Genomic DNA, 18,171 nt, shown 5'->3' with positions numbered 1-18,171 from the left:
AAATGAAGAAGTATCTGTTTCATACACTGTTAGCATTATTCTGATGCTAGCAAGTGTATGGGAAAACTGACAAGGTTAAAAGTTATGGAGGTATCAGATCCATGGCAAACAGCTTGGTTGGGCTTTCTGCATGTAATCTATCATAAAAGTCAATGGGACAAGTCATGCAGGATCTGGCCCATCACATGGACTCACTACCCATGGCCAGTGTGCCCAGTTGCATTTTCCTGGGCTGGATCTCAGGAATACCTCCTGAGCTGAGGGCCTGCATCCTTTCGGCACCCATCCAGGTACAAGAGTGTGTGGGCTCAGGTCGCCCTCTGCTGAGACCTCAGAAGGATCTCGAACCGAAACGTCACTGATCCACGTTCTCCAGAGATGCTGCCTGAGTTACTCCAGCACTTTTGTGTATTAACCAGCATCTGCAGTTCATTGTTTCTAGAAGGTATTTCATTACGTGGTTTTGGCCATGAACTTCTCATGACTGAAGCAGTAATATTGGCTGGCAGTTATAAGTAATATAAGACTGGCAGTTAATATTTGATAAAACCAAGCTTATTTGGCCATTTCTACATCTCCTGGAAATATATCTCAGTTGCAATCCCTTTAGAATATGTTACATAATTCAAACTTTGTTAATTGGAGAAATCTGAGTTATTTAATATTTTGCCCTTTAAATGGTTCCCTTCCTCAGAGCAAAACAATGTTTTTGCCGTCATCTAGAATTTCCATGTTGTGCTACTGCTGAGGCCAACTCAATTTCATAGATATCCCCTCCAGTGAACCCAACAGCTTTTCAATGTACATCGGTACATGTGACAATAATAAACTAAACACGCAAATAACAAGCATTCCTTCTGACTCATTTGACAGCAAATACGAACTGATACCTAATATACATTTGTTTTGATCAGTGTGCACATTTCTCATACATCTATGAGTGTCTGATAAGTAGTCAGAAAAGTCATGCTTAAAAACAACCTAGTGCAAAAGTGCTTATGCGGCGTTCTTTGTGTAATCAGGTTGGTTTTGGTGCAATAAAGCTCAGGAAACAGAAGTTTTTTCCGATGAATGAAATATGCAGATTGCTAAATTTATCAGGTTATGGCAATCCCACCCTTGAGCTGAGAAGTAGTTGATGCTTGGAGACTATGTAACAAATGCATTTTTCTCAGTTCTGCACGAGACTACAAATCTTACTTTAAATGCAAATGAATTTGTGACAAAAGTTTCATCAGTCAGCATTTGCAAATTAAAAAAGATTGAGGAAGCATATTAAAGAGCAAGAAAAATCATTACTATTATTTTCTGTCAACCACACAAATATAGATTCTGCAAAAGAGAATATATAAGTACATTATTTAAGGGGAGCCCTAATAAATGTGCAGAAATATCGGAAATGCTACCTATGATCTACCGCTGCTTAAAGCCATGGACACAAATAAACACTGGAAGCAGTGTTACCTCAAGTGAACCATATTTATCGATCCAAACAAATTGCTCATGATGCATCTTTGCATATAAACAAAATTCAGAAACAGACTATTAATGAGTCCATCTGCCACTTGGTATTCTTTCAATGACTTCAAACAAATAAATTTGCTAAGCCATAAATCATCGTAGATTTATAATAGCTGAAGAGCATAATGCCAGCTGCAAAGCAATCCCCAAATCTACTTTTGTTTAAAGTTTACAAACCAAATGAAAAAGTCTAATCTTCTTGAATAATCACTTGAATCCACTTTGAGACGAAGAACAAAAAATATGTCTATTTACTGAAAGGGTATGGGTTACCAATATAATATTAAATTTTAGGAAATTGACATAGTTGAGAAAATAAATCTTGACACAAACATCTCAAAGATTAATCACTTAAAAAGAAATTAGACAATTATTAGAAGAAGAATATACATGGAAGGATGAAAAAGATGCACAAAATGAGATTAGCCAGAAGCTGCGATGAAAGTCTACCATCCTCATGGAAGTGACATCCTTCTGCCATGTAATTTTGGTTGATTATATAATTTGTGCCTTTTTTTTACCCCAGGAATTTCCACAATGTTCCCACTTTTGTATGCCTATTTCTAAACCTTCTTCCAGAGTACTCTTGATTTAACATAAAATGCTCTAGGTATATTTATTATTTAAATTTACTCTCAAATCTCAAGATGATATCTTAATTTGGTTCACCCCAATCTCATAGTCTCCCAATAGTTCTTTCTGTAATTTTTTTTCATGCCAGAATTATCAAGGTGCACATTAGAAAATGAACTCTCGTTAATAACAAATTTCAGTGCTTTTTTTTTTAAAAGCTGCTGGCTGCCATGCATGGATGGGAATGCACATGAGGAACAGAGATATATAAATATAGAGAGAAACCTGGACTCCTTTGCTGAACGAATGCAGCGGTAGAGGTGGAAGCGAAGGCCTGTGAGTAGTGCACGTGTGACAGTAACAGCATCTGCTATTAAGTGGCTGCACCTGGTCCATTTGGCAAGAAACGACAGCAGTCATTAGTGAACTATAGCATACTATAACATCCAGCCAGGTCACCACCAGATCATTAATCTATTAATTGAATCCATTTATTTATCTGTCAACTACTATTCACCAATGCATTTTGATAGACTAACACAATGACTGCAGCACAATTTAAGCAAACTTGAAGGTAAATGTGATACTAATTCCTTGTTTGTTTTCTTTTAACATTGAAGCTAGTTCAATAATTCTGTGAAGATTTATGTTTATCAAGGAGAAGTTTGCTGGCAGATGTGAATGGGACATTTTATTGATTCAGATACCTCCTGCTAGTATTGAACATTCCCCGCAAATGCATTTTACTGTAATTTCATATCTCATGGAAAGTTATTTATATGCCGCTTCAGTTTCATATGCATTTTGTAAGAAAATTGCTGTACAGTATGTACTCATAATGTTAACAACGATGCCAAATCATGTGTTAAAAATTATTCCCTTGAAGCTAAGTACAATAATACTTTTCTGAAAAATGCAACCAGGGCTTTCTCAAATTCATTAAATCATTTTAGGAGCATTTTGAACAGATTAAACTCACAGCAGATTTTCTCATGCTGGATCGTGGTTTAGGGACTGGTTTAGATGTCCTCACGTCCGCAGACTCTGCTTCAGCCATGGAAAGGGACGTCTGAGTAGGTTTCTGAGCTTGCAGTGCAAGTTGGTAGGCAACTTCAAATGCCTGTCCCAGCGTAAGGATTATTTCATATGTTAAATTCTGGAATAAAGATAACAATGAATAAAATACTATTTCCTTTTTTATTATGTTTCAATATTGTCTTCTGTGGTTAATCGTGTTTAGTTATCAGACAATTAACACCATTCTGTTTTATTGTGTGAAGACCCGGGTCAAATCCATGCATAACCTTTCCGATGCCACTGCAACTAAGGTAATGTTTGATCTTTTCTAAAATAAAGTAACACGATGAACCATTTCCGCTTCAATAAAATACATATAAATTGATACCATTGTTACAGCTAAAAGTATTGGATACTGAAGTCCAGTTCTGCTTTCATGAAGAATCCAATTGGTAAAAAAAGTCATTGTTTTTAAATACCATTGTGGATAGAAACCTAAATTCAGTAAATCTTTTCCATCGTTGCAATGGCCCTGTTCTAAAGTTCAGGTTTGAAAGACATGCTAAATCTCAAATATTTTCTCCGGATCCCTTGATCTCTGTCTCAGCTGTGAAATGTAACATTTGAATAGTTCTGTCTAGGTTTTTCTCCAACACAAGGTGTTGCTTAGTTTTAAGTTCAAAGTCCACCACACTGTTCAATGCATTCTAAAAGTAGAAAGAGGGTGCGAAGATCCCAGAGATGATGAAAAATAATCATATCAATGCATCTAGCCCTGGAAAGCACCCTTGCGTCCATCTTAGAGTATGGTTAAAGAAAAGATGAATTATGTTTTACAGCCCTCAGTGTCGAGATTGAACAGGCTCTACTTGGTTGAATTGCACAAAATGAAAAAAAGCCATTCAATATTTTCCCTTTTATACTATCCCAGTATTTTGTTCATCTTCTCAAGGGCATGCATTAGTGCTATTCTATTGTGCAATGTCCCTTTCCTCAGCACCAACCACTCCTATCCTGCACCTCCCAAACTTCTCCCATTCAAGATGATAATGTATGAAAACATTTGGCTGTGGTCATGCCAGCCGGGAGAGGATACCTCATCTGATAGCTTTTAAATGAGGAGTGGTGAAACATTAAAGCTGCCCAAAATTATAAGCTTTTAAAATAAATTAACATTTATTAAACATTACAGTAATTACCCTTCCCAAACTTCCTTTTCTGAGTGGGATTTGGTTAACATATTCAGACACTTATGATCAAAAAACAACAACCCTTTATACCAAAGCTTAGCCTTAAGAACAGAGGGAGGGGTTTACGATCAGTGGGGGAGTGGGGAGGGGAGGATCAGGTGTCACATTTGGCAACAGAGGAAAGTTATTACTCAAGAATTGAACACCAGTGGTTTGAATCTTAGAAGAAAGCACAATACTTTTGAGCTGTATATTTCTTTTGAATATTAAAGGAAGATAATGACGTACTACATCAAGCGTGCTGAAAACGTGGCAATAGTGATGATTTGTTTGTAGATCTTTAGTGATGTAAGCAAATGTGCAAAGATCTTCAGGATCCTGGGCAGCACAGGAAATATTGCGGATTTCGTGCTCAGCAATGATATTCTGTGAATGAAACAAACATTATTAAATAGATTTAAACGTTCACTATCCTAGAAAAAAAAATCACAACAAACAAACCAGTTGTGGTTGAGAAGGGTCGAAGTTGTGAAAATACAAGCATACCTACTGTGAGCAGCACTTTGTTGGAACAAGTCACATATAACTTTGAGAAGCATAAAATGGCAAATGCTGGAAATCTGAATTAAAAACAGAAAACGCTGGGGATATTCCAGGGATCATGCAGCATGTGTGGTGATGGAAAAAAAGTTAATGATTCAGATCAATGATCCTTCATCAGATGAAGAATTATAAATCTTATATGTTAACTGTTTCTTTCTCCACAAATGCTGCTGTCCTGTCGAGCATCCGCAGTGTTCTCTGTTTTTGTTCACTCCAAGATTTATCACTGTGCTGTATTGGCCTGTATCAAGACCTTTATTGCTATTCAATTACAGTGCCGATTTTCTGGCATCTCTTGGTTCCAGAGCCTTGCCGTATTATCCATTTTGACAGGCCAAAAGAGATCACAGTTTGGGGGGGCCGAGATGTCGGACTACAAAGTTGGCCGCGGAAGTCAATTATGGGAATGGATCTGCCGAGGCCGTAGTTCCAGAGTCTTGGTTACAGTGGGCAAAGTCAACCCGATGATAAACCATGTAGTAAGCACTACATAAACAACATTTTCACAGTCACGGTTTTTACTATTAATGAATGTTGGAGCGACATACAAAAAAATTGCAAATCACCACACTTAGCTCTTGGAGGTTAGGATAAATGTGATATAATGGCAAACATTACCACCAGCATGATAAATAACATGCCTCGAAGTTCCCACCCTCAGAAAGCAGTCCTGCTTGCTAAAAAAAACCCCATAGTGCTGGAGGAACTCAGCGGGTCAGGCGGCATCTATGCAGGGAAATGGAACAGTCCACGTTTCAGGTCGTGGCTGTTTGCTGCTGACCTAGAAGATAACTGCAAACTTTTTGTTTTTGCAAATCTACCAGTCAAACCATTTCTTAGTGCAATGCTCTGGTTGACGCATGATTGGTACAAGGCCAATTACAATTTGAACTATGAGAACTCTCAAGGCTAAATTATCTACAAATTGACTGAATGGCAGAATACACAGACTGAAGTGAAAGTAACAAGATCTGATAACTCCATAAATACCTTGTTAAACGCATCAATGAATTTTACACCTTTGTAAGTGATGGAGAGGAAAATAGTTGGTATCTTTTTCATTTGTTCGGTAGATTTCTAAACAAAAGCACAGGAGCGTATTAAAGATTCAAACATGGCTTAATCCAAAATATTGTGTCAGTACGTGATGAACTGATACAAACCCTCATCTTCGCACATGCATCCTGGGTTGATTCGGTCCCCTTTAAGTCTTTAATAAGCATAGAGCCCAAATACTGCAACAAGTACAGAAAAAGTTTATCATAATGGTGCCAACACATAAGCTGCTTTGAATTGGCTTACAAAACGTTCTTAGAAGTAAAGCTTTTTCTATCTCTTTATGAGGAATGTATGGAAAATCACATGCCTTTCAAAATTTATGTAGGAATCTTTAGCTACAACAAATGCCTCACACTTCAAATGTACATTATGCTGAGTATTCTTGAAGAAAAGGAAGAACAAACAGTTTTTTTTGACCAGCAATTCATTCCAACTTCCAAAAGTGATGCAAATTTCTGCAAAGTTACAGACTTCTAAGAGCAGTTGTGCTTAGGATGTGATTGTTTTGCACCACTTTACCACAACCTTTTGCGAAGCAGTCTAAGTGGGCAGCTAAAGATGAATGTACTTTAGATTCCAAACCACTCCCATTGAAGATCAGTGAGAATTCTAAAAGTAACTTCCTTTGTCCAAGTGCCAACGTAAGATCAACACTTAATCCACTACGAACTATGCACCTTCATGTACAAAAAAAAAGCAATAAGCAAAAGTAGAAATATTGCCTTGCACTTCAGTAACACAAAACTGTTAATTCCGTGTGTAATATGACTGTTCACAAGAAATAAAGACAACACATGATTGAACAGCATGAGCAATTATATTGGTAAGTGACCAGCCTATCAAAGAATGCAGTCAGTGTGAACAATAACAACATTTAATGGAAATTTCCCCCGTGCTCCAATCATTACTCTCCCTGTTTCTTTGGAATTTAAAGTTCAAATAAAGGCAATGCTAATGTATCATATATTGTTCCACAAGTTGTATGCATTTTATTTCTCATTTAACAACATTAAAAAAGATTAGCTCCAGAAGGAGATACTCACATTCGCTTCATAGCCACAAGACTCAAAGATAAGCTTCTCTGGCTGGTGTTGCCAATTCTGAACGGGAGAATACGGTGTTGCTAAACTAGGCGGGCGAAGTGTTATTCGAGACTCACGTCGATCTTCCTGTAAAAATGATTAAAAACAGCTGGTTGCTCCTGTATCTACCACCCTAATAAAACCTATACCATATTCACATATATTCACATTTTCTGAGTACGAAGCAGATTAGACATCCAGATCCCATTTGCATCATTTAAATAACGCTGTTTTTTGGTCTTCATAACATCCATTTTTATACCTTATAACCCAAATGCCATGCATGGGCTCATAGATTCAATTTGCCTAAGTTGCTCGAACCCTTTGCATCCTCCTTGCAACCTTTCTTGGTTTCTGGTTCATGTCAAATAAGTATCAACCAGGTTAAAGTTAAATTGGTAGAATCAAAATGTAGGATTACGTATCTAAAAATTCTAAAGTTTCGCAAATGTGGATCACATACCAATTGTTAATTCAGTACCAATATTCTACTAGCAATGTAGGCAGCATGATTTGCAAATGTGCAGACATTACAAATGTTTTGGAAGAAACATTTGTCTTAAAGGATAAAGGAGGGAATTTGTGTTTGGAGTCAGGGATCGTAGGCGAATTACGAAATGAGTACTTTGCATCTGTTTTCACCAAGATGATAGACACGGAGGGCAGTGAGATTAGTGCGGAGAATACCAACATCCAACGGCAGGATAGGAAGGAGGATGTGTTGGGGATTAAGGTGGACAAATTCCCAATGCTGATGTGGCAAGATAGGAGTTTGCTGCAGCCTTGTTGAAGATCTTTCCATCTTCTCTAACTATAGGTGAGGTCAAAGAGGACTGGAGAGTAGCTAATGTTGTTCCTCTGTTTAAGAAGGTAAGTATAGGCTGGTGAGCCTCACACCAGTGATAGAGAAGTTATAGGAGAGGATTCTTTGCGGCAGAATTTATTTCCATTTGGAAGAGGATGGGTTAGTTACGGTCAGTCAGTATGGCTTTGTACGTGGCAGTGAGATTAGTGTGGAGAATACGAATATCCAAGGGTAGTTTGAGAATAGGAAGGTGGATGATGTATTGGGCTCTTAAAGGGTATTAAGGTGGTTAATTCCCGAGGGCTGATGAGGCAAGAGGGGAGATTGCTGGAGCCTTCTTGAAGATCTTTGCATCTTCTCTCTAAACTATATTATTAATGCCCAAAAAAACCCATAGCAGCATCAATGTACAGAGGAATCTTGGGGTTCGAGCCCAGAACTCCCTGAAATTGGCAGTCGATCGCGTGGTAAAGAAGGTATATGGTATGCTTACTTTCGTAGCATCGGGCACCGAGTATTAGGGTCAGAAAGTCATGATGCTGCTTTCTGGAACTTTGGATAGACTACCGTTTAAGTATTGTAAACAGTTTTGGTCGCCCCATTACAGGATGAAGTAGCGTTGGAAAGGATGCAGAGGTGGTTTACAAGAATGATGCTTGGATTGGAGGGTATTAACGAGTTAGAGGTGGGACAAACTTGGATTGTTATCTCTGGAATGCTGGTGGTTGCAGGGAGACGATATGTATATAAAATTATGCGAGGCATAGGGTAGACAGAACTTTTTTTTTTTACAGAGGCTGGTGAACACTTGGCACACCTGCCGGGAGTGGTGGTGGGAGGCAGATATGATAGTGACATTTAAGGATAGGCACAGGGATAGGCAGGGGGTGGAGATATGGATTATTTGCAGGCAGATTAAAGTTGGTCTGGGCATCATGTTGGCACTGATATTGTGGACCATATGACCCAGTTTCTGTGCTGGACTATGTTCTATGAAGAGACATCAATCCGAGTCCACTGCTAAGGAGAAGAAATGTTAGAGCATCTTGCATCATCGTAATCTACTTTCTCAACAAAGGCATAATTATGAATTAAGTGGTATTGGCAGAATGGAAAAGCTCAATTGCGTTGTAATTAAGTTTCCAATTGGTTGAACTGTTTCATCAGTCCCATTATAAAAAACTTCAATATGTTTGTACTGCAGGGAGTCCGCTTCCCAATTTTAACCCTTGGCCTCCCCCACATGCTTGTTGCCAGGGAAGAATAAAATGAACAGTGGCCCAAATTTAATGGCAGTGATTGCAGCATAACTACTGGAATTTTTGATTCTTTACTTCTTGATTCTGACACCAGCTTTGAGATTTCTAGGCTTCCATGGTCTAATGTGGAGGTGCTAAAGTTGCCATCAAATACTCAGGATGCCTGTGCTGGCTGCACATAGGGTTTTGAGATTAAAATTAATTTACAGTTCAACAAAGTGCAATCTTCCATCTTATTGCCCCCTTGAAAAAATAACACCCAAGGAATCTACCCCACGTACAAGGAGGAGGAAGGAGCGTTTATCCATAAAAATTATCAAAATGAAAGAAAATCATCAAGAACATCTGTATGATATTGAGGTAGCATATTTTAAATGATTACATATTATAAAGTCTTTCCAATAAATCATTCATTGAAATTATAATCTTTCCAATGTTAAATTAAAAATAATATTTGAAATCTTTCCAAAATGCATTAAAGTCTCCAGTGTTGTTGCTTAAAATGTTATAATTTTCCAAAATGTTTTTTCTGAAATTTGGAAAAATGTGCAAGGTCATCATCAGTTGTTCAGGCTAGGACTTGGGCCGTGATTTCACCTGATGGTTTTTATCTGAATCTTGGATGAATCGGTTTTGACTCTTCCATGTGATGTGACCTTAATGGCCAGAAAAGATGATAAATCTTCATGAACGATGGAACAATGGCTCAAGTGGTCAGCTTTAAATTGTGGTAAGCGACATGAAAAATGCTACATTTTAAAACAAAATTATTGAAATTGGATCTGTAGCTGCAGGTATATTTATAGCACATCGGAGCCACAGGTTGACAAGGAACTTTTTAGGACAATAAATAAGCCAATTACTATCTCCTGTTGCTAATTTGTAATAAGCACACTCTCCAATTGATTTTACGATGTCCCCCTCTGACCAGACTCAAGACAGACCATCAAGTCGGCAATCGGACGGTACACTGGACATTCTGACCTTCGCGTAAAAGAACAGCTCTGCAGAGTATAAAATACACCTTGAATTTTACTACTCCATACTCAACATTTACCTATTATGCTTTATTATTGAAGTTAAACTAACAAACAAATTAAGACTACCATCATGACTTATTGACTGCCACATCACCTGACAGATTGACTTTAGCGATGTAAGTGAGCCAGACTCCCAATATATCCAAGGTGATTAAAAACTGACCAGTTCCTTCATGGAAGGGGGCTATTTGCTGGTTTCATAGAAGGGGAGTGAACTTATTTGGAGTGCGACTCAAAACAGGTGTGTCGTGCGCATGAACGTGGTCTGCAATTTTAGGCAGGAATTACACAATCTTCTTTCCAGATTTCAGAATGACAACTGCAAATTATGGCAACTGATACATGAGCAACTGAATGGAAAAAACATAGTTGTTTAAGATAGTAATCTATATTTTAGCACAAATTGCAGTTTAGCATCTGTGCTGAGGAGCAGAAGGATGAGATCATCAAAGATTCTTGCTTGAGAATGATCAGTTATAATTGTGCCAGGTATGTAAATAGCAGCAATTTGCACCTCAGCAGTGGTTAGGTTAATAAATTCATAGACATTTCACTGAATTAGTTCATAAAAACAACAGGCAAAAAAATGTTTGCAAACATATGCTCCAACTTATCTATAGTCAAATGACAACTGGTTTTGTTGACATGCAAAATCTAAAATGTTATGGCAACATTATTTTACCAATTCATAGCTAAATTATGCAGGATCAATGGAGTATTTATTCACTCGTGCTTAGAATGGAAAATAGTCCTCCGATACCGAGCAAATGGTCCTCATTTGAAATCTAATTTTTCCAAAAACTGCACTTTAAGAACTAGTTTGAATTTTTTTTAAGTAAATAATTTAATAATACTAAAATAAAATCAGAAATATCTGGTGTCTTCACTGTTGCAAGATAATGTAAAAACTAACAAAGAACACCCGTACCATTACCCCAACACATGATACAACATCCTGCACTTATGAAGCTTGTAACCAAAATGCTAAGATTGAGATGGTGAGCCTGAGATTTGATATTATCAAATCAAACAAAGATAGGAATCTGAGAGGTAGCTTTTTCACAGAGGGTGGTGATGTATGGAACAAGCTGCCAGAGGAGGTAGTTGAGGCTGGGACTATCCCATCGTTTAAGAAACAGTTGGACAGGTACATGGATAGGACAGGTTTGGAGGGTTGGGTGCAACTAGGATAGCTGCGACATGGTTGGCCGGTGTGGGCGTTGGGCTGAAGGGCCTGTTGCCACGCTGTATTAATCTATGACTATGACACTGGAATAGAGCTAGTGATTGCATCAGAGGAAAGGTTTGAACATATTCATCAACTTTAAAAGTGGGAAATGTAATAATATGCTAGCCATAGATATTCTGTGGCTCAACATTTACCAAGAAAAGTGAAAAATATTAGAGGGTGATATAGCGGAAGAGGGGACGACTCAGGCCACTGTACCGTTGGATCTTGGAATAATAAAGCCAATTAATTACAAAGTCCACCGCTGAGCAAAAAGCATAACATCTTGTCCAATTCCCTTTTTAAAATCACCAGTAAGACTATCATAACACTCTTAGGTCAAATTGCCCTTGTAAAGGTAGCAGTGAGACAAGTTCTTTAAATGCTCTTGTCTATCTGGAGAAGGTACTCTCATAATAGCGCTGAGTAGAAGGTTGCAGGATTTTGACAAGAGTGAGAAAATAGCATTATATTTCCAAGTCAGATGGTTGGTGGTGCTGACTTGGAGAGGAGCCATTTCCATATGGCTGCTGCCAGTGTCTTTTTGGGCCGCAAAGATTGTGGATTTGGATGCTGCTATCCTGGGATCTTTGCCCAGTTGTTATAATGCATTTAGTTGATATGGTACAGATTCAGGACGGCATTGTCTTTTTTTTCCCAATAAACATGCTCTTCGAGTTTTTGTTTGAGGGTTGGTCCCCTGGCTCAATATTAATGGTAGAGTGAGGCAATACAACTCTGATGCTGATGGCCCAAAGTGCATTGGAGATGCTCGATTTTGAGTTACTTGGTCAATTCCGATTCTATCTCATTTAGCACAGTGACAGTACCATGCAATGAAAGGGACAAGTTGACCCGATGACGCACTATAATCTCTGCAAGAATTGTGTTGCACCCACTTTGAAAGATCATGGATTAAACTATTCTATGAAAGCGATACCGATGATGTAAGGTCAGACCTGGTAAAGCCGCTGCATCTTCAGAACTTGCTGACTTTGTCAGTGGTGGCACTGCTCAACTACCTGATGATGGATAACCATGGCCTGAAGACTGAGCCCTTGCTATTTTTGCAGCTCCTTCCAAATAAACAAGGATAAATACTAATTTCCAAGCTGAGAAGCGGTAGCAGCAGATAATCAACAGAAACATCACTGCCCCATATTTAGTCTGATAGAATATGGTTTGTACAGGGTCAAAATCAGTATTTTAGGCTATTAAACACGACAACCTCCAACTAAGCTCCGAACTACATAGACTTGGAGGCATTGTTTTTGGCTTTGCATGATTATTAGTTGTTTTTTATACACGGAACTTATTTTTCGTTGTTTATTGTGGTGTTTACAGAGCCCGATGATTTGCATATGTGTTGTGCTGCTGCAAGTAAGGATTTCATTGTTCCGTTTTGGGACATATGGCAACAAAACACTTGACTCTCTTCTCTTCAAATAGTAGCAGAGATTTGTGCATTATATCAATTATATCAACAAAATGCTCGATAAAATTGTAATAAAATAATTTAAACTTATTAGAAGAGATTTCTATTAATTTAACTACCTTAACACAAAGTCAAATAAAGGACAAGCCACAAAACCAGGTATCAACGAGGTTTGACATATATAGCTTGCGAAGGATGTCATTCGATTTTAGAATGTAATTTTTGAGCAATGGAATTATCCCATCACCCTCGCAAAGGCCAAAATAAAACAAAGTACTCCACATGACTTTTGGAAATTTAATCACATGGTGTGGCTGTCAACAGTAGGGCTTCTAAATTAGTTGAGAATTTAATTTTAAATAATGCAAATATGGAAAAATTGGGGATTTAAACTTTCAGCAAGATCTAGTGCAAAAGCACACCTTTATTTTTCCTTTGCTTTATGATCCAAAAGTAAAATAATATTAGTTGCAGAAATGTCTATGCCTGAAAAATTAGCCCAGTGACATTAGCTTTTACTGCACCGACTGGCTGACAAGCAACAGCAAAACCACTGGTGATCGTGAAAAGGCCATCAGATTCACACTCTGTGGAACCAATATCACTCTGAGCAGCTGTATCACAGCCATCCAAGTACAGTGAAAATGCGAGTACAGTGTGTTAGTTCAAACCAGCTCTGCAGTTCCTCCCTACACAGTAAATCTGGAAGTTGCTTGTGGGAAATCTTAATGGTTTAGCATCTGGATTACTGCTTGTTGATTCCCATGCCCCATTTATCACACTGGGCTGCTCCACTCCCTTTAATCTCACTGGAGCTATCAAGGCAGCAGGCTGAGGTTGGGTGGTTTCTGCTACCATGGAAGCCAAGACTTTGCCCATTAGATGTTGCACGATGGTCAGGTTTATAAAGATTGAAATGTTGTATGTCACCGACTTATATAAAACAATGGGGGATCACATGTAAAGCTTTCTGCATGATTAAGGGGTTAGGAGGGAGAGATAAATCAGCCATGCTTGAATGGTGGAGCAGACTTGATAGGCCGAATGGCCTAATTCTACTATTCCTTAAGACCTCATTAGCATAAGATTCCCCGGTGATCCTTAATATTTCAGGTACGTTTTCAGGAAGGCCTGCTAACCCACTCATATTTCATTGGAAATTAGCAGAGGCTTTTCTTTCTGACTACAGGACACATGTAAAGATAGTACTTGTAACCCAAATGTATGCAGTAGCAGCATTTGGAGACTGAATGATGGCGAGCTTTCAACTTTGCTCTCATGCCGTTCAACCACCAGGTTGAATAGAATGGTTATCAGAAGAAGAGCACAAGTACAGAGTTATGAGAAGAGGAGGGGAAAAGACAATTTGAATAGAAACTTGCATTTATAGGGAACCTTTAAAAACTGATAACAAACAGAGACGAATAAGTAAATAGTCACCATACAACGAAGGAAGTAGTAATGAAGGAAGGTGCAAAGATTAGCTGATAGATAAAAATAATTAACAGCATCCCAGAGTTATATTTTTAATATACAGTGAAGTAGGAATTGTGAGATCAGAGATAAAAGTTGATTTCTTGATTGTTGGGAGGAGTAGTCAGTTTTTTATAAACGGAGCAGACAGTTTTAGAAAATAAGGACAGTTTAGACATGTCTTGAGGAGCGGATGTAACTGAAATGGTTCAATCAGAGGAACACAAGTGGTTATATCTTTCCTGACTGTGCATAGCATCACAATATCGGTAAGGTTTGAGGGAAAGGAAGCCAGATTCCAGAGGATTCAGCCACAGACCAGATGCAGCGGAGGGTCAGGGTAGAAATGAGAAACTGGCAGATTACAATCAGAAAATTAATGTGGCACAGAAGCCATTGAGTTAGCACCAACAGAGGGCTCAGCACTGATTCCTGTGGTACATCACTGGTCACAGAGTGAATCCAATTTGTCAGCTTGCCTTTGATCCCATATGCTTTAACCTTCTGAAACAGCCCACCAAGTAGGACATTGTCAAAAGCCCATGCACACAAATGTCCACTGTCCTACATCAATCTTCTTTGTTATCTCCTCAAGGAACTGGACTGAATTAGAGAGATAGTAATATCCCCATACAATAACATTCTTCCTAATAAGAGCTTCTTCTCTTATATTTCTTAATAGGGCAAACCTTTTTTTGGGGGGGGGAAATTAACACTTACTAATTAAAATCTCACGGAAATATTGTTTATTTATAATTTTGCAGCGCTTTATTAAAACACAGTTTGCCAATCCACATGACTAGTCACAAAAAAATTGTAGTTGTTCCAAAGAAAATCAGAAGTGGCAATGGGAGATTTATGGAAGATTCAGAAATTAAGAGGCCAATTTTAATTGAATCCACTGGACAGAAACTTGACAGCGCCACATGCAATATTGATATTTGACCTTGGTCCTATTTTACTCTCCATTTAAATCGTGGAGTTAAACATTTGATGGAATGCAATGCTGGCATTCAATTAACTTGCATGTGACAGATAAGTCTCAGTCTTATGGTTGATATAATCTAAACTCTTTAACATTTATAATTTATAACCCACTTGAGCAAAGGGCGCTGTCTGACGTTAAGAGAAATTCTAAACTATAAAAGCTCAATGTTAAAACATGAAACACATTAGATGTTATTTTGCTTCATGTAATGCTCAGCTCCTGTGTTACAGCGGACGCAGCGCCGGACACCCCGGGTTCGATCCTGGCTACAGGTGCTGTCTGTACGGAGTTTTTACGTTCTCCTCATGACCTGAGTGGGTTTTCTCCGAGATTTTTGGTTTCCTCCCACACTCCAAAGACGTACAGGTATGTAGGTTAATTGGCTTGGTAAATGTAAAAAAAATTGTCTCTAGTGGGTATAGGATAGTGTTAATATGCAGGGATCGCAGGTCGGCGCGGACCTGGTGGGCCGAAAGGGCCTGTTTCCGCGCTGTATCTCTAAACTAAACTAAACGTTCAGCTACCCCTAAAGTTAATGCTACCAGGATTGCAGAACACTTTCACACATCACTACACACACACACACACACATCAAAAAGGTATGCTTCAGCAGTTCTAATTAAAATATGCTGTGACTAACCTTTGGGACTCTTATACTGTGCATTTGCTGATGAGAATCTCCCACAGATAAAACATCGCAAATTTGAGAGAGAGTCGAGAGAGAGTCAATTTAATTGTCATTTGGACCCCTGGAGGTCCAAACGAAATGCCGTTTCTGCAGCCATACATTACACACAAATAGACCCCAGACACAACATAATTACATTTTACATAAACATCCATCACATAGCTGTGATGGAAGGCCAAAAAAACTTATCTCTCCACTGCACTCTCCCCCCCCCCCCCGATGTCAGAGTCAAAGTCAAAGCCCCCGGCTGGCGATGGCGATTGTCCCGCGGCCATTGAAGCCACGCCGGGTGGTGCGAGGTCGCACACCGGGTCTTGGTGTTGGAGCCCCCGGTGTGCGCTCGCAAAGTCCCGCGGCCATTCCAGCCGCGCGGGGCAGTGGTGTCAGGCCCCGCTCCAGGAGCTCTTCAACCCCGCAACACGGGCGGGAGAATTCGCCGTTGCAGGAGCCCCGAAAAGCGGTCTCCCTCCAGGGATCCGCGGGCTCCCGGTGCTGCCGTCCGCAGACCCGCAGTAGTAGCAGCCTCCGACTCAGCAGCAGCAGTGGCATCGGCAGCAGCAGCAGCAGCAGCGGCAGCAGCAGCAGCAGCGCTCCTCCACCGCTCCACCCGCTCCGGTCTCGGCCAGCTCCGCGACGGCAACGGTGAGTCGGCACCAGAGTCCCCGGCTTCTTCCCGTTGGAGGCCGCTCCTCGTTGCGGCCCCAACGACAACGGAAACCCGACGAGAAAAGGTCGGGTCTCCAGTGCAGGGAGAGATTCAAAAGTTTCCCCCACCTCCCACTCCACCCCCATCCCCCCACACACACACCCCAACATAAAATAACAAAAACTACATAAAAACACAGACAAAAAATAATAAAACGCGGACAGGCTGCAGAGGCCGCTGCTGACCAGAGTCGCGCCGCCTACCGGAAGATGACCAGCATCTGCAAATTTGTTTAGGAATGTTATTGAAAATACCACTTAACTGATACAGAGTTACATAATGGGCCTGTCCCACTTCGGCGACTTTTTAGGCGACTGCAGGAGATTATGCAGTCGCCACATGTTCGCGGGTAGTTGCCAGGGAGTTGCCCTCAAGGTCGCGAGGACTTCCTGCATTCTGGGAACTAGTCGCAGACTCATTATGGTCGCCGTGAATTTTTCAACTTGTTGAAAAATTAGCAGCGACTAGATTGAAGCCGTCATTGAGAGTAGAGAGAATTCTCGTGCCGTGGGTAGGTCGCCAGGGGGTCTTAATGGGTTGCCAGGAGGTCAAAGGTTCTCGGGGGTTCTCGTAGGTTGTAGCCGGTGCTGACCGGTGAATTTCATTGGCTCATTGGAGAAATAAAAAGGTAAACAGTAATTTTCAGAACCAAGGATAACCGACCGGTAATGTTAAATGTCCGCCGACCTTCACAGCCGTGTATCTCTGGCTTCATAAAAGTTGTTTCCACTCCTTCTCCCCTTCTCTCCCCTCTTTTAAAGGACTCACTGTACACTGTGCTTTAACCGCCTTAATTACAGCGCCAACCTTCCTGTTCATCGCGGTGTGTGTCTGTTTCACTTTGGCTTTGCACTGTGTGTGTGTGTGTGTGTGTGTGTGTGTGTGTGTGTGTGTGTGTGTGTGTGTGTGTGTGCGCGTGCGCGCTGCTGGCAACTTAACAGTCGCCAGCAGTCCACTGAAAAATCGCCTAAGTGGGACAGGCCCATTAGGGTTCCATTTCATTTAAGCTCATTTTTCCATAAGATAGAAATGTGTTTTCTATATTGACCCATGTCCTATCACTACATATACTTAACTACAATCTTTAATTTCATTGAATAATTACCCTAACATGACCCATAATTAAACTAATGGAATATATACTGTCCAGTCATTAATGAATACAATTAATCATTTTGTGATTACTAGCTTGAAAATAGTTTAAAAGCTTATGGGTGAATTTTCATAAAATCAGATATCTGCAAATCAAGTCATTTGTATGCAGTGAATCCCAATGTCATGGTTTTGACGACATCTAGGGTCCTTTTGAGATGATGTATCAGCCAAGAGAAGCCTAATTTTGTGCCTAAATGCTGAGGATTCACTGACATTGACAGCAACATCACAACAAACAAGAGCCTAAGGTCAAATGTGTCACACAAACTAATCCATGCAATGACAAATTGAAAATAAAGGATATATAGATGTGTTCAAGAAGGAACTGCAGATGCTGGGAGATCGAAGG

At 39.8% G+C, this 18,171-nt stretch overlaps 1 protein-coding gene across 13 annotated transcripts in view; it reads right to left on the bottom strand.

Moving 5' to 3' along the window:
- Positions 1–18,171, bottom strand: part of LOC129708622 (ankyrin repeat and SAM domain-containing protein 1A-like) — a 239,090-nt gene that overhangs the window by 16,179 nt on the left and 204,740 nt on the right. For 8 of the 13 annotated variants that reach the window (XM_055654477.1, XM_055654480.1, XM_055654478.1 and 5 more), the window contains 6 exons: positions 7,007–7,132; positions 6,068–6,139; positions 5,895–5,981; positions 4,590–4,727; positions 3,074–3,250; positions 2,380–2,481 (listed from right to left, as the gene is read on the bottom strand). In XM_055654477.1, coding sequence (XP_055510452.1) covers positions 2,380–2,481; positions 3,074–3,250; positions 4,590–4,727; positions 5,895–5,981; positions 6,068–6,139; positions 7,007–7,132 — 702 coding nt within the window. The remainder of the gene's footprint in view (positions 1–2,379; positions 2,482–3,073; positions 3,251–4,589; positions 4,728–5,894; positions 5,982–6,067; positions 6,140–7,006; positions 7,133–18,171) is intronic. The other 5 variants (XM_055654482.1, XM_055654483.1, XM_055654481.1 and 2 more) reach the window with 1 other exon arrangement.

Source organism: Leucoraja erinacea, chromosome 24 (assembly GCF_028641065.1).
Source record: "Leucoraja erinacea ecotype New England chromosome 24, Leri_hhj_1, whole genome shotgun sequence".
NCBI classification, from domain to species: domain Eukaryota; kingdom Metazoa; phylum Chordata; class Chondrichthyes; order Rajiformes; family Rajidae; genus Leucoraja; species Leucoraja erinaceus.
Note: the sequence above shows the minus strand (reverse complement) of the source record. Positions and strands in the feature narration are given on the sequence as shown.